We start from the raw sequence: 16393 nt of genomic DNA, 5'->3' as shown, positions 1-16393 counted from the left end.
TCGCCTATTTCTGCTAAGGAATTCAGCACCATTAAACTGTCCGAGGCGCTTAATCCCAGCACACCTGAAGGACTTGTAAACAAAGTCTGGTTTGATGTGCAGTTGCACTTCGGGCGTAGAGGAAAAGAGGGGAACCGGGAACTCACGCCGGACTCATTTAAGATTTTAACCGACGAAAATGGTCTCAAGTATGCCACGATGAGCTTTAACGAAGAAACAAAAAACCACAAGGACCCAAATGAAAGAAATAAGGAGAGCAGACGTGGGTTCATGTTCCAGCAGACCGGGAACCCTCTTTGTCCTGTTGCCTCTCTAGAGAAGTATTTGTCGCTTCTCCCATCAAACCCACCTGCTTTTTACCTTCACCCTATAAGGAAAAACCTCTCTGAATGCGTTTGGTACGTATGTGTGACGCATAAATCATTTGCTAATCATAATTTACACATCTACTGTGCTAAATCTTATTTATTTATTTGTTTATATATTTGACTGTTGCAGGTACACCAGAGAGCCTATGGGTGTGAATTACCTCGCAACAATGTTGCCGAGAATTTGTAAAGCAGCAGGCACCAAGATTTACACAAACCACTGCCTTCGCAGCACAATGGTGCAGAGATTGTCCGATGCTGGTTTTGATTCAAGAGAAATAATGTCTGTAAGTGGACATAAGTGTGAAAGCTCACTAAAGAGCTACTGGAGGCCGAACTTAAATCAAAGAAAGCGCTGCAGCGACATCCTTGCATCAACAGAAAATATTGAGCCCCAACCAAAGAAAACAACATCGAATATCACAACGGAGCCATTTGAAATGAGACAAATTTTTAATGCGTGCACAATAAATGGAAATGTTCAAATAAATGTAAATAAACACAAATAAAAAAACTCTCGTACCTTATTGCTTAATTATTGCTTTGAAGGTACATCCTTTGCTCATTATCACCAAAAGTTCATTTTCATCAAACTTGTAGGACCAACCAATCACGGCTTTTGAAATGATGACTCATACCTAGCAACGGGGTCAACCACACCTCCTCATTAAGATAGGATTTTCCATCCATTCCTTGCTCAGAGTTCACTGAAAATGTTCTGGAATCACTTCTAAGCTAAAACTCCTGGCAAGGAATTTTTAGGTTAAGTTAGGAGCTCTCTGAGAGGATTCTCAGAATCTTTAGGGATACGGGCCCTGATAAGAGTCGTGGAGGAAAACTCCATCACAAAGAGGAACAAATTGGATAAAGGATATAAATAGGGTGACCAGACGTCCCGAAAAAATTCGGGACAGTCCCGAAATCTAAGCTGCTGTCCCGAATCCTGCTCTAATTGTCCCGAAAATTAAACTGGTCCGCAGCGAAATCAAAGTAAAAATGAATTTAATGACTTGTGCAGAGTTCCATAAATACATCCTGGGAAAGACGGGAGTGCTGGCAGCAGTGAAAAGCTCTGCAAAATATGCTGATGTCAAGCCTCCACAACCTCAGTAGGCTATATAGCTCAAGTGTGAATTTAAAGTTATATTGTTTCTATTAATTTATATAATTCATCTAGGCTATATGCACGAAGACAATACGACCTTTTTGTCCCCTTTTTGCTTTATAGAGTAGATGAAGAGAGCGCAAGTTGCAGCAGCCGTTAGGACAGTTGAAAGTGCAGGCAGAAGTCGCGTGAAGTCAGACCGGTCGAGGGCGAGGCACCGTGTTCAAAATAATACTTCTATAGCCTACGTATTAGGCTATATCAATTTATATGCATATGTACTTGTTAATAAAAATATGATTGGTTCATTAACTTCAGTTTGAAGTATAAAAATGCCTAATGTTACTTCTATATATGTAGACTATTTATATTAATAAAAACATGAAATTCATTATCTTTATTATTCATTACACCCCCCCCCCCCTCCGTCCCGAATTTCAACCAATCTCATCTGGTCACCCTAACTGAACCAGATCTTAAGGGAAGGGGGTCTAGAAGACCTTTTGAGAACACAAATTTTGTGAACCAAAACAGGCCCAATGGTTGATGCACCAAATGACTGAAGGTAGATTTGGAGTCACAATTGATCTTAACATAGCAAATAAACGAGCAACTTTAGGTAGCTTGGCATGAAACACTGAGACAGTGTAAGGTTCTACATGGTTTATTAAAAGACAACTCAATCATACAACCAATCTCACTTCTCCACTGGAAACAGTTTGTCCAATAGTGGAGGTCCTCACAGCAACATCTCTTCCTAAAAAGGAGAAAAAGTAGTGAGAAAGGCCACGAAGTCACAAATCAAGTGGAAATGGTTACTGCGTGCACTTACTCTTCCTGCCACAGCTTTGCTCACAGGAGCCAGAAGAGGGATGGCACACCGCTGTACTGCAATGGATGAAGATCTGAAAGAGAAAAGGGTTAAGCCATAGAATCCATTAAAGAGTAATATTAGGGGTTCAGGAAGAGCTGAGAGCATACGGTTTCCTGCAGAGGAGCCAGTGATGCTGGATCAACAAACGTGAACATCTTGACAACGAAGCGCTTGTAGTGGGTTGGGAACTGAAGACCAGACGCTCTAGTCACTGGAACCAGTGCGGTCAGGTAACGGTCATCATAGTAAGGGCATCTGAAGAGGAAAGAGGCAGTTAGAGAGTTCCTAACAGCAGACTAGCTGGATAAAGACTGTCGGTAGACTCACCCATCAATCAGAAGATCCCACTGGGGTAGACTGAGTGGACTGGGGGTTGATGTCGCCCAACAACGTCCCAGCATCAGGACAAGGTTGGGGTCAGTCCTCTCCAGAATGCGCACCTCAACATACACAGGCTCTCGCAGGACTTTCGTGACGGGATAATCAGCAGCACCGTAGTAGGACGTGTAGGCCTCATCCCCTGAGGAACACTGGGGTTTAACCACAGTCCACTGCAACCTGGACTTTAAGACTGAAGACAAGTCTTACCTTCTGCGCAACCTTTGGTGACACATTGGCCATTGGCCAGTCTAAGCTCCACTCTGAGAGGTCCAGGAGCAGCTACTGGTGGAGGTGCAGGAACACTGTTGACCTCCACAACCAGAGCTTCCACAGCAGTACCAGAGTACCTACACTGGAAGAGAAGCCTGGACAACAAACGGTCAACTTGTAGAGTTTGTCAGAGATGGTACTTAAGATAAAGGGTATGAGTCACCTACTCAAAATGGCTGTCTCTTGTGATGGAACCAAACGGACCAACGCCTACTTCATACGAGGAGGTCATTCTGTTTTCATACACCACATATCCACTGTCCTCCTGCAAATATGAAAACTGTTGGCATCCAGCCCATCATAAGCCATGCAGAATAAAGCCAGAAGCATCTCCTCACCATCATACTTGTGCCACATGCGGTGACAGGGAACTGGTATATAGCAAAGAAAGGTGTAGAGTCCACAGGAGCGCAAGGTGGTTCACTTCCACCCACTAGACGGACCGAATCCAGACTCAGTCGAGGCAGCGTAACATCTTTAGCCACCACTACCACAAACTGACCATCTCTAATACACTGGACAGTCACTGGAATGACATACAAGAGTAGATTAATGTGGGTAACAAACATTAACCAAATTTCATCAGATTCAAAACTCTTACCTGCTTTCCCATAGTAACACTGTTGTCCGTTAAAGCAGCAGTTGATAGCCTCACACTCAGCACCACTGATACCAGGTTGTCCACATTGGATCTGCTCATAATCAGCTACAGCACATTTGTCAACAGGCTCGGCCTTCACTGGCTGCTGAAGCTGAAACTTCTGAGGAACCTGCTGAGCAGATTGTTGTTGAGCTGACTGTTTAAACCGATGGTCAGACGGCTGGAACATCAGAGCTTGAGGATTCTGAGCTGGAAAACCCATTTGAGGAAGAGCACTGCAAAAAGAACAAGCCAAAACACATAGTGTTTGAAAATAACATAAATGCCACTTTCCTGCCATTACTAAACAACTGAGCATAGTTTCAGGAGGCCTTGGACTGCTATTTATACTCTGCAAATGAATAGCCGTTATCAACCACACCCCCTTTAATCAAGAACCATTACAGCTGCTCTGACTAATTAACTTTAACTTCACATTTGATTGGATGTTCTTGAACAACAGTGGCTGCATCTTACTTAGTATTTTTGTCTTGATTCTAGTGAAAATTTCTACAAATTCCTAAGTTAAGATGCATTTAAAATGCATCTTGATTTAAAAATATTTTACTTACCCCATTGCCAGATAATTTTAACTGTTTCCAGGGAGAAAAAACTAAATTAAGTGCATTTTGCAAAAAACAAGATTAAATATCTTAAATGCATCTTACGGGCAAAAACACTGTTTTTTCATGCAGCTGTGAAGTTTGAGATTTAGGCCTTTGTGTTTTTTCAGAAAACAGCCAAACATCACTGATAAGTGTTTCTTTTATAGCACTTTATCTATTTGTATCAATAGATTTCAATTACAATACATATTTTTAAGGCCAAGAGTTTTTTTCTCCTACACTGAGCCATAAATCTCCACTTCAGCAGCACTTACACACACCACACTTTACATTTGTATTCTGTCTATATCCTGAAGGTTTTTACAGAGGGATTTGTTCATATTAGCTTGATTTTATACAACATTTTCTCCCCAAAATGGTAAGAAATACATGTTTTTTGTCTGTTCAAAGTTTTTTCCTGAATTATGGAGTGATGAAATGATATACCCCAAATTCCCTCTGTAAAAGCATTTGACACTATGTCAAAAAATTAAACAAGAATTTTGAAACTGACTTCATCCAGTGTTTAGATTTCTGGACTAGAAATGTATGCAAATAAACACATATTTCATATTATCAATAGGGTTACCACTTTTAATACTCAAAAATAAGGGACGCATTCGGAGGGGGGGGGGGGGGGGGGTTGGGTGGTGCTGGTGGGGTCATCTAAAAAATGCTGCAGTAAAAAGGTTTCATATGAGTTGTGCATATAATATGGGACGTCCTGAATAAGAACTGATCATTGTTTTTTTCTACTTTTTAGAAATGGGGTCTATATACCCCGTTAAAATGTAATCATGTCCCATATCTCAAAAATGCTGCAGTAAAAAGGTTTCATATGAGTTTTGCATATAATATGGGACGTCCTGAATAAGAACTATGATCCATTTGCCTCACTTTTAAACCTCTGAAAAGTGGAGTATTGCCATATTGTGGTGCAAGTTTGGCTCTTAAAACACAATCAGTCTGACAAGATAAAATAAAGCCATTACAGCACAGACTATTAATCCGAACTCAGAATAAATTACACTAGTGAACACCATACACACTTGTGCAGTTTGTAATTTTACCATTAAGCACATTCATTTACATTACTGGACCTGGACCTTAAGTTGTTCAGAGTAATTGTTAGTCTTGAGAATTTTTGGAAGTACTGAACATAAATTTTTCCACTAAAAGTTTATCCGGGACGTTCTAAAACGCTTAACGTGGCTTAATGTACGTAAAAAACTACCAGGAAACCCCAAATTTCTGTCAAACCTTACTTGGAACAAACACTAACTACTATCAAAAAAACGAGTCCTTATTCCACAGATAAAGTGAATAATATCACGTGGTTTAACTTACCTTAACAGCGACCAGGGAAGACCAAACTTCTGTTAAATTTCACTTATAATAAACACTTGCTGCTCTCAAAAGAACGAGCTCTCATTCAGCATATAAAGTGATCGCCCCCCATAGAAGTCCATTATACAAAAAAAAAAAGCTTAACGTGGCTTAAAATTTTACTTATAATAAACACTTTCTGCTGTCAAAAGAATGAGCTCTTATTCAGCGTATAAAGTGAATAATATCACGCTTTTCTCCCTATAGAACTCCATACAGGAAAAAGCTTAACATGGTTTGTTATAATGGACTTCTATGGGGGGCGATCACTTTATATGCTGAATAAGAGCTCGTTCTTTTGACAGCAGCAAGTATTTATTATAAGTAAAAATTTAACAGAAGTTTGGTTTTCCCTGGTCGCTGTTGAGATACGTAAACCACGTTAAACTCTTTCCTTATAATGGGCTTATTTGGGGGAGAAAACGCTTAACGTGATATTATTCACTTTATCTGTGGAATAAGGGCTCGTTCTTTTGATAGTAGTTAGTGTTTGTTCCAAGTAAGGTTTGACAGAAACTTTAAGCATTTTAGAACGTCCCGTTTATCCATAACTTTCAAGGTAAGTAACGTAGCTAACGTTAGAGAGCAATCAGGCTAACAAATCACTAGTGTGTCCACTTAGACCGAGGACTAGGGTTATAAGGTTATGTATGGATAGTATAGAGGACATGTACAACTTTATTAAAGCAATATAACAGTCGTGGTCTTGATGTTACAAACAATCTTGCTCGATGTTTTCACCATCTTTGTTGTTTAACTGGTTACCGGCATACTGGGGCGGAAATAGGTTTACACAGCAATTGCGTATTTCCGGTGCAAAATACGGAAGTTGTGAGAAAGGTCTATAGCCCAATCAGCTTTCTGTTATTGGCGCGAGTCTCTCTCGGATTGTACCGCAGAAGTAAAATGGATTTAACTTTTTAGCTATGGGGAAGTGCAAGTTTAGCGATACTTAGCTTGAAAAAACTGAATATAGGGCTTGGCTAAGGCCAGTTGCTAACAACTGTAGATTTTTTTTCTCCCCCTGCGGAAGTTACTGCGTCTTCAGACAGAATCGCAGTAGCAGAATACAGGTCAAAATACCTTTTTCTATATATAATGTTCTCAATAATAATAATAAATATAGGTCGAGCTAGCTGACCGCCAGCCTTGGAGATACTTTTAAAATGTTTTTTTTTTTACTTGCCCGACCGAACAAACTGCCTGATTAAAACTGACAAAAACAACTAGCGAAGCATCGAAAGGCAAGAAAGATTCATATTTTAATACATTCAACGTAAACAGAAATTGATAATGGATAGTGTATTTCTGGTCTATTTGTGACATACTTTAAAACAAATGAATGTAACAGCATTCTAAAGAAACAAACTGAGGTAAAAATTTAAAATGTATAGTTTATTTATAGCATGATATAGTTCAGTAATATAACAAGTGAGCTTTTTGCTGAATATTCTCACAATTACAGATGTTACATTAATTGTAGCTCAACAATAGCTCATAAACAAGTAGTTAGTCAAGTAGTTACTTACATATTAGACAAAATATTTACTGTTTTGTTCTGTTTCACCAACGAAAATAGTTCCAAGCAAGGATCGCAGCAGAAGCATTCTCCTAGCAGCGTTTTGCTCGAATCAGTTGAAATAACTCGCTCATGAAGTGACTTACCGCCACCTGCTGGTAGTTTAGTGTGTTTAAAAGTATGCCTCCACACCCAACATTTCTAATTAATATATTTATAAATCAATAAATGTATTTAAAACATTAATCTCACTTTTAATTTTGCAGTGTAAATTGTGTAATCTCACTGCTAACAGCCATTTAGAATTTATTGATAAATTCATAAAATAAATTTCAAAGTTAATGCATACATTTCAAAAGTAAAAAAAAGGCCTTTATAAAGGTAAATCAAATATGCAGATTTAAGATGTAAAAGCTAATAGTGCACTGATGAAAATATTGCTTCAGAATTTTTATGGGGATATTTTGTGTGGAATAGTATCTGCTGATATGAAAAGTTCACTGTATATCGTAGTAATAAATTTAATTTATGACAGCCATGAAATTGTGTTTACTTTTTACATTAAACACATTAAATATTACATATATGCATGTAATATAATATCTATTTCCATTACAGGTTTCGGTCTTAAATTGCATATAAGGTGGTATTAAAAAGGTCTTAAAAAGTCTTAAATTTCACTTGTTCATATCTGCAGAAACCCTGTCCGCTCTTCAAACACACAAAAACATTATCCTTACCGACATAGTGTTTGAGTAAAGAAAACGCTGTACTTATTTAAACATCCATTACGTATTTAGCTTTGCATTGTGAACAAGCAGAGAGCTGTATGCGCTGTGTGGCGCTTCATGGCATTACAAGGTTTAGTCACAAGCTCTTTTGAATGCTTTTCATTGGTTTAATATTTGTAAAACCCTCAAACAGACATAATGAAGACTAAAGCACTGATTTAAAATAATAACAAAACATATTAGAAGGTTTGGATCGGCTTGGACCGGAGAATAAGGTATTGGGCGGGTAGACAAAATTTGGGCTGCGTTAAAAAAATAAAAGTAATTGCGATGGCAAAGTGGCCTAAATATAAGTTACACAATAAAAAGTCTAAGTGACTCAAATCTCACAACGTGGATTACACGTGCATGGTGAGAGATTAATAGAAGACTTCTAAATATAATTGTAACTGAAATAATAAAACGTGGGTGTGTGCATGAACTTTTTACACAGAAATTAGCATAATTTTTACTGTGGACATTGAAAATGATGCATGTGTTTTTAAGGGTTAAAGTCATCGGTTAATTTCCACTTTGAAAAGATTTTTGGACATTTTACGCATATTTTCAACTGTTCTGATCCATATTGTGAAATTGATTTATCTTTATTTAATTTTGTCATTGTTCTTTTTTCAAAGAGATAAAAATGGTCCTTATCAGCAATAAAATTCTCATTATTTTGGAAGTTAAAATTTGGGCTGGTTTTTGGTGAGCTTTTGGGCTGGAAATCCAGGCTGTTTTTTTTTTTTTTTTAAATGGATATCAATGGAGGAGAGGCTTTATTATGCAGAATGAACAGCTTTTTAAAGGAAACAGCTTATCATTTAATGAATTGACAGCCTATCTGCTAATCTTCATCATGTTTTACTCTGAACAATACTTTTGGATTGGACTATTTTTAGAGTTTACCACAAAAAAATGCTGTTTTATAAGAGAAGTCACTGACTTTTTGTCAAAGGTGGGATTCAGTTTACGGGACTTCTCATTCACTCCTATGGAATCTGTAAACAGTGATTGACATCAAGGCATAAAGAAATTTATTTTTCTATAATTTATGTACTTTTTAACCACAAATGCTGTCTAGCTCTGCAATGTGCAATGTGAGTGTATTCCGGTTCAAGACAGGGTACTCCCGTCTCATTTTCTCCTCCAAAATTCCAAACTACATTGCCTTTTTTTTTTTGTAAAGGGTGTTTGATCTTCTCTGTATGTTCACTTTGCAAACACTGGGTCTGTACTTCTGCAGCGATGTAGAGTGATTGTGAAGATGGAGGAGTGAGGACATTATCTGTACATTTTTGTTCTGGAAGTGAGCTTCTTAATGCTCATTGGTCCTGACAACCGTGATGTTGCCATTCTCTTCTGAAATGTTTTATTTTTAAATCTAAATCTAATATCATGTCTTTAATTTGTTAAATTATGAATGAATATTCCCAAACACTATGTGTATTAAAGATTCTTTTTGAGTTACTGTATTTAAGTTTATTTGCCACATTCAATTGTTTAATCTTCTAGTTTGATTCAACTTTATTTGTTTAGTCCTGTTTTTTCTTTTATTAGCTACTCATTGACCTGCATACTCCCTCTGTTAATGAGCCAGATCACTGCAGTCTTGTTCTAATGGGTCCTGATTAATAAATGCTCAGAAGACTGAGACTTTGAATCTGCCTGATGTTTGTATGGTGTGTGCAATTGTATCAGGAACAATGTAAGTTTATTTCATTTGATTTGTTTGTTTATGTTGTGTATGTTTGACTTTAAACTAAGTATGGTTAATTTGATTTCCTTGTTTGTACTTCTGTTCTTGTTTAGAGTCCACACACATGTAGTCCTGCTCTTCTGTGCTCTGCTGCTTTAATGGACAAGTGTCCATATGGCATTGAGTTAGTGGACTCTGTTCTTGTAGTCACTCCTGCTGGACTCAAGACAGACATTCCCTAAATCCTGACCTCCTTTACACTATGACAGATGACTGTTGTCATATTTATATAAAAAATCTAAAATACATGTTTGTATTAAAGTAATTTAAAAATTTTTTTAAAAAATACAAATTTAAGTAAATTAAGAGGAACCTAAGTGATAAAAATTGATGATAAATATGCATTTTGCATGTGGAATAAAATAGCAAGCACTTTGTGTGTCTTGTTCATCATATTTATTTGAATATAAAAACAACAGAGCTGGGGCCTGTTTCAGTAAGGAGGTTCAACCAACTCGGAGTTTAAACTTGAACTCTGAGTTGATTTACCGAGAGATTAAAAACTCAGAGTTTTCGGTTTCAGAACAGCTTATCTGAGTTAGGTCAATCAACTCTGAGTAGACTAATTCAGAGTTAAGCGCGCACACCGCGACTATAAAAAGGCATTATCAATGGAGCACAGATATTATGAGTCATCATGGCAACATCTGAAAAAAGAGATCAGCATTTTTTTCTCCAATTGAACTTGATGTGCTCATGCAAAGTTATAGCAAATATGAGCATATATTTAAAAATAAAAGCAACACCAAACTAAACAAAATTTTTAAAATTGAGTTTTTAAAAGAGTTAAAAGTGTGTCTGCCTTTTTAGTGATCAAGTGGTAGAGGTTGATATGACATTTAGAATGTAAGCTAGACTAGAATCTAGACGCGCCCCTAGCAGCAGCAAATTACATTTGCTTCCAAGGGCAGTCTAGTAACTCTCCGTTGACTTGAGATTTCCAAAAATCCAAAATCGACCGGGCCAATCACGAGTCGGTGGGCGGGCTTAACATGATGATGACTGACCTGCGACCATTAGTTCCGTCAGACGTTCTCTGGTTCCGTGAATTACGCGTGAGAGGTAGAGCGATGGCTGCTGCTAGCGAACAACTTTGTTTTGAATCGGCTTTGGCCGCCACTCTGAAAGACTTAAAGTTAAGCTTTTCCCTGAGAAAAGAACAAGAAAGTGCACTGAGGTCATTCCTACAAAAGAAGGATGTATTTGTTGTTTTGCCAACCGGATTCGGTAAAAGTTTGATTTACCAGATAGCTCCGCTGGTGGGAAAACGCATGGGACTCTGCCACAACCCGCTTGTGATTGTTGATTCACCGCTGATAGCACTAATGGAAGACCAGTTAAAAGAGGCTACACAACTTGGACTTAAGGCCATGCAACTTGGCAAAGGCGACCGGGAGGACATTAGAAGCGGCCGGTGCCAGTTGTTATACAAGAGTCCTGAATCCTGGCTTCTAGTCAAGGAATGGCAAGATATGTTGGCCACCAAGGTTTACCAGGACAACATTTTGGGAATTGTGGTGGATGAGGTTCATCTCACGTACAAATGGTAAGTACGTTTAGCGATAAAGTAGATTATTCACAACAACATGTTCGGGGGTAGCCTTCACTTTTTCAAAGATGGTTGATGAATTTGAAAACACGCCCACAATTCTCAGGTTCCTTTTGCAAAAATGGCAAAAGTTGTTGAGCTCCATTATCACTGTTGTGATTTGAAGATATCTATTATTACATCCCTTCATCAAACTTTTCCACAACACACATGCAAGGAACTCTCTTTTCCGTCGCTCTGACTACGTCACCTTCTTCGTTGCTCTGATTGGTTGTAGCGCTATCCTATTGCGTGGAGAGGGAGTTTGAAAGACAACCGTTTATCCCGCCCCTCCGGTTGAGCCCTGTCTATGGAGAGTGCCCAGACCCTACATTTATGTGTACATATACATATATGTAATGCCTAAGGATGAATCGCTTGTTGTTCTCCCCAATTGTAAGTCGCTTTGGATAAAAGCGTCAGCCAAATGAATAAATGTAAATGTAAATGTAAATGTAATACACAAATATGACTTAAATTCAGCATTAGTAACGCCATCAGTTGTGTGTGCACTTAAGCCCAGAAGATCTCCTGTTCTTGGCTAATTTTGAGACAGACTTGTGAATTCAGAGAATTTAAGACTCTGGAGACTCCCTCCGGGGTGTGTTTTCTCAAAAGCATTATTAGCATCATTAACAACACTACGGTCATTGGTTACATTGAACCTTTTTGGGAATGATGGAACCTGTGACCATACTCACTTTTGGGAAATACACCACTGATCGGCTCATTTGAATCAGTTAAATTAATGAAACTGTGTTGATTCAAGAACAGCTGCAACCCACTCAACAGGCTAAAAATACTTTTCCCATCCATCACTACATGCTACTTCCATGTGTGTAGGGGAGAGCTGAGAACAATCTAACACTTTTTGATGTTCTCCATTTTTGTAAAGAATTTTCACATATTTATTGTAAAACCAGTCAGATCTCTCTATGAAACCAAAGTTCAGGAACTCTCACAAGAGTCAGATCCCATGCATCAAAAAAATAAAACTCACTAATCTGAAGACAAGATCTCAATGAAAGAGCAAAGGGCAATGCCTTGCCCATTTATGACCCCCTCCTTACTTATTTATGACCCCTTGTTAATTTACGACTCTCACTCATCCCACATATGATGTATCTTGTCCAACCTGATCTCACAGAATTCCGTGTAAAGACCACGGACCCTTAACTCCAAATCCGTGTTTGAGTCACGGAATCGTCGAAAATTCCGTGATGGGTTCACGGAAGTGATACTAATGTAAGTCAGTGACAGGCATCCGCCGTGGTCCTCGCACGGATAACCAGGTTCAACTATAAATGCGTCTGAGTCACTCTTTTTACGTGATCCACGCACGGATTCACTGGTCCGGCATCGGCTCTGCCTCAAATGACGTCGTTTTTGGAAACGTATTTTGCCTATTACTTTAAATATTCTGGCCTCTTTTAGACCTGCTTCAAATATACTTAAGGTGAAATATTTTTTTGGTTGAGCGCTAGCTTTCTCTTATCGGCTCAAGTTCCGTGATGATATCACGGAAACTTTTTCACCCTCACTGGACTTTATTTAGACCAAAGTAGTTCGTTTTGACACTAGAAGTCTTCAAGAAGTGCCTGCGATGGCAGTTAACTGTCACACACACAGACGGATGCAGAGACGGAGGTAAGTGTATATAAAAATGAGGTAAGTTTATTAAAACAGCAGGTAAGTTTCAGGCTATTGCAATGTTGATTTGAAAGATGGATAGTCTTATCTGAACAGTCCTTGGGTAATGGTAATGTGGTAAGCCGGCACAGAGGAGTGAAACAGAGTCCAAACAGGATCCAGAGGAGCAGCATAGCAAGGGGTGTGATCCGTAGACCAGATGGTGAGTGACTGAATGCAGTGCGTATATATAGGGTGTGGTAAGTGAAGTCAGGTGCTAGTAATTAGTACTCAGGTGATCCTGAACGAGTGGGAGGTTCTTCTGAGGGTGTGACTCTAGTGTGTGGTTGAGGTGACATCCTGACATTAACATGTCAGCCTCTCATCTACCCCTGTTTTTATATAATTCAGTTCGTTTGTAGCCTTTTGCTTTTTGTGAATTTCCGTGGCGGCATCACAGAGTTTTCCGTAACAGACACACGGACAACCTCGGGTCTCACGCAGTGGCTTGTGGTTAGTACCCTAATGTTGCTTCATTTTAAATAATATGACCTACTGTACGCTTCTTCTGTCATTCAGCAATTTAAACTGATGGGCCAACAAGACCGAAAATGTAGGCTGAAATGCAAATGTGAGTAGCCTATAATTTTGAGTCTATAACTGAAATCTGTGATGGGACCACGGTGGCCAATCCGTGGGTGACGCACAGATTGTCCAACAGTTGTCTTTTCTTAACACATAACACGAGCTAAAGTGTGCTTGAAGATTTAACAATACGATGTTTACTATAAAATTACCATCGCTGCAATTATTTACTTTTTTACTGTAAGTTGGGCGTCTCTTCATTAACGCATATTCTGTAATTCTAATCGTAATTCTAATAAACAATATCACACTTATTTTTTATTGTGTTTTTTATTGATCTCGTTAGTGTCGTCTTTGCTCATTCCTTAATAAGACAGCTGTACTAATAAAATTAATATGATTTTGCTGCAAGGGTTATCTCCTGATTATTTTCTGAAGCTTACATTTTTATGTCTTTTATTTATTTGTTTAATTATTTATTGCTTTGTGTCAGTTCAAGCCATATATGTGTTAAAGACAAAATAGAAGAAAAAATATTTTTCGATAGTGGACGCCAGCAATACCCATGATCCTCAGCCTCCGTTGCTATGGAGACGGTGGCAGTCTCCTCATCGCGCTTAAACCACTGTCCAGGTAAGTTACTAGGCTAATAATTAATGATCACGTTTTGTTTAAATGTTATAATGGATCCTGTTATGTACCATTAGACTCGCGTGGTTTACATGTTAAGACAACAATTAAAGCCCGAACAATGGTTTCCTCATTATCAGCGAAAAAACATGCACTTGTGAAGTTAGGCTTGCTAAACGGGTCTTGCTAACTTCATTATAAGCTAACTCTAGTTTAAGTTATGTCAGCTGAAGGGTAATTTAGGGTGGAGCAATAACCTTATGTTTTAATCGTATCCAAAATTAACAATCATCCAGCTGTAGCTATGCTGAATAAAAACAAACGTTGTGACTGATGAAAGGACAATGAAAGACAAATATATGACACACATGGTATGTGATCATCTCCAGGTAATCAATAAAGTATATAAATAATGCTGACATAGCATTTATTAAAGTATGGAAACTATAACATATATGTTCTGCCTTATCCTGTAATACAAATAAGAAAAATATAAGAAAAAATATATTATAAACTACAAATTATGGGTTATTGTTCAGCAATGTAGTCTATTTAGTCAATTAAAAGTAAAATATATAAAAAAAAAACTGTCAGTGTAACCGGGGAAAAAAAAGTGTTATGGTATTATTATTACATTTGACATCTCTGATTTGACCTTCTGAAATGTTGGCTACACTCTGAATGTGTCAGTAATAACAATATAACTTGGCCTAACATTACTACATATAACATTGCCTTTAAATCTGGGATGATTATCTTGCGTATTATTAAGCATTTGGGAATCTCTCACTTTTTAAACCTTATTTTAATATAACTACTCTGCACTACATAATCAACATTTTCTGTTCTCCCTCCAGATCTTGTCAAAAGAGTCACCTCACTTTTTCAAAACATTTAACTTCACTAAAATCATAACAATTTTTTTGTTTGTTTTTCTGATGGATGTACTTCTAGATAAAGTTTCTAAAAAACAGTTTATTGTGTCTTGTATTTATTACCTGAACTCTTCACTGTTAATAAAGAGATCTGAGATCTTAATATTAAACTTGTTTATATTATAATCATATTTTAGCACAGATTATATGCAATAAAAAAAAGATAATCAGGGGAAATGTAAATCATATTTCATTAACATTCACAATAAATAAACTTATGTAGTGGTAAATAGAAACTGTGACAAATATGTTTTTGTTTCCTCATTTGCCCCCAACAGCAAAAGTAATAAAATCCCTGACAGTGTTTCAATGATTTTCCAAAAGAGGAATAAATAAATACACAAACAAAATAACAAGAGATTGATTACAATAGTCAAAAGAGTGACAGATCAAATTTGCCATCACACTCTCTTTGTAACAGTTACACAGCAGCATGAACTAGTTTATGTGAATTTAATGGCATGGTATAAAAACAGAAATTATTGTTTTGAAAGTACATAAAGAATATTATTCCTAGATTTACAATGTTAATAACTTTGCTTTTCTAACTAATGCATCATCGTATGGGTACGAAATTCTGTTCTATAATCAAGATTTCTATTATATATTTGTGATTCAAGAGAGCAGTGCACCAATGGGACTTTTATTTTGGTATGACGTGACGTCATAAAGCTGTGCCGCGCTCCTCATCTGTTGTGAGTCGCCTGAAGAAAGGTTTGTGGTTTTAAAGTTTTTAAATCAATGCAATCTGTCACTTTAATTAAAGCAAGCTGTGTAAAATAAGTAACTGCATCATTGTTAAATATAACGTTTTAATGCTTTATTTAATGTTACTTAAAACGTTAGCCTTTAATAACACAGAATGTCCGTCTCAGTTCGCTCTCTATATCATGAATCAATCGTGTGATGATAAGAAGTGATGAGAGAAACTGAGAATCCGAATCATTTGAATCAAATCATTTGTGAAATGATTCAGTGATTCGATTCAGCGGCACGCGGACTACAAACGACAACAACAAACACAAACGAGTGGAATCACATTAGATATGATAAATAATCGAATACCAAATATAAGTCAAAATCGCCTAATTTAATATGAACCTTCAGTGTAATGCATATTTTGTAAATTTTATATCGATGTCTGTTAACTCTGACTGTCCTGTGCACTGACTACTGAACTAGGAGCTGATTGAGACTCACCCTGAGATTTAGTTTGCATTGATTGTTCTTTCTATTAATTTATTCTCATCTTAAACAGGACAAAGTGTCCAAACACAGAAAAACTCCTGTAGAATCAACAGAGATCCACGTGACACACTATTATAAAGATGGCGTTTATTAAAGAGGAG

General features: G+C 37.5%; 1 protein-coding gene across 1 annotated transcript; it reads right to left on the bottom strand.

Moving 5' to 3' along the window:
* Positions 1-2156: 2156 nt before the first annotated feature.
* LOC141299299 (zona pellucida sperm-binding protein 4-like) lies at positions 2157-3853 on the bottom strand. Its single transcript, XM_073829655.1, has 8 exons — positions 3600-3853; positions 3337-3524; positions 3166-3263; positions 2936-3093; positions 2675-2867; positions 2455-2602; positions 2306-2378; positions 2157-2230 (listed from the first exon to the last, which is right to left on the bottom strand). The coding sequence occupies exons 1-8, from the start codon at positions 3826-3828 to the stop codon at positions 2157-2159; spliced, it is 1161 nt and encodes a 386-aa protein (XP_073685756.1). The 5' UTR covers positions 3829-3853.
* Between the last annotated feature and the right edge of the window lie 12540 nt (positions 3854-16393).

Source organism: Garra rufa, chromosome 23 (assembly GCF_049309525.1).
Source record: "Garra rufa chromosome 23, GarRuf1.0, whole genome shotgun sequence".
Lineage (NCBI taxonomy): Eukaryota > Metazoa > Chordata > Actinopteri > Cypriniformes > Cyprinidae > Garra > Garra rufa.
This window is presented reverse-complemented; position numbering and strand designations above follow the sequence as displayed.

Excerpts from the sequence above, each read along its gene's own strand:
- LOC141299299 (XM_073829655.1), bottom strand. The coding sequence starts at position 3,828 with ATGTTCCAGCCGTCTGACCATCGGTTTAAACAGTCAGCTCAACAACAA. Across the intron at positions 3,525-3,599 it reads GTGTTACTATGGGAAAGCAG|TGACTGTCCAGTGTATTAGA; the intron begins GTAAGAGTTTTG and ends ATGTCATTCCAG. Across the intron at positions 2,379-2,454 it reads TGGCTCCTCTGCAGGAAACC|ATCTTCATCCATTGCAGTAC; the intron begins GTATGCTCTCAG and ends TTTCTCTTTCAG.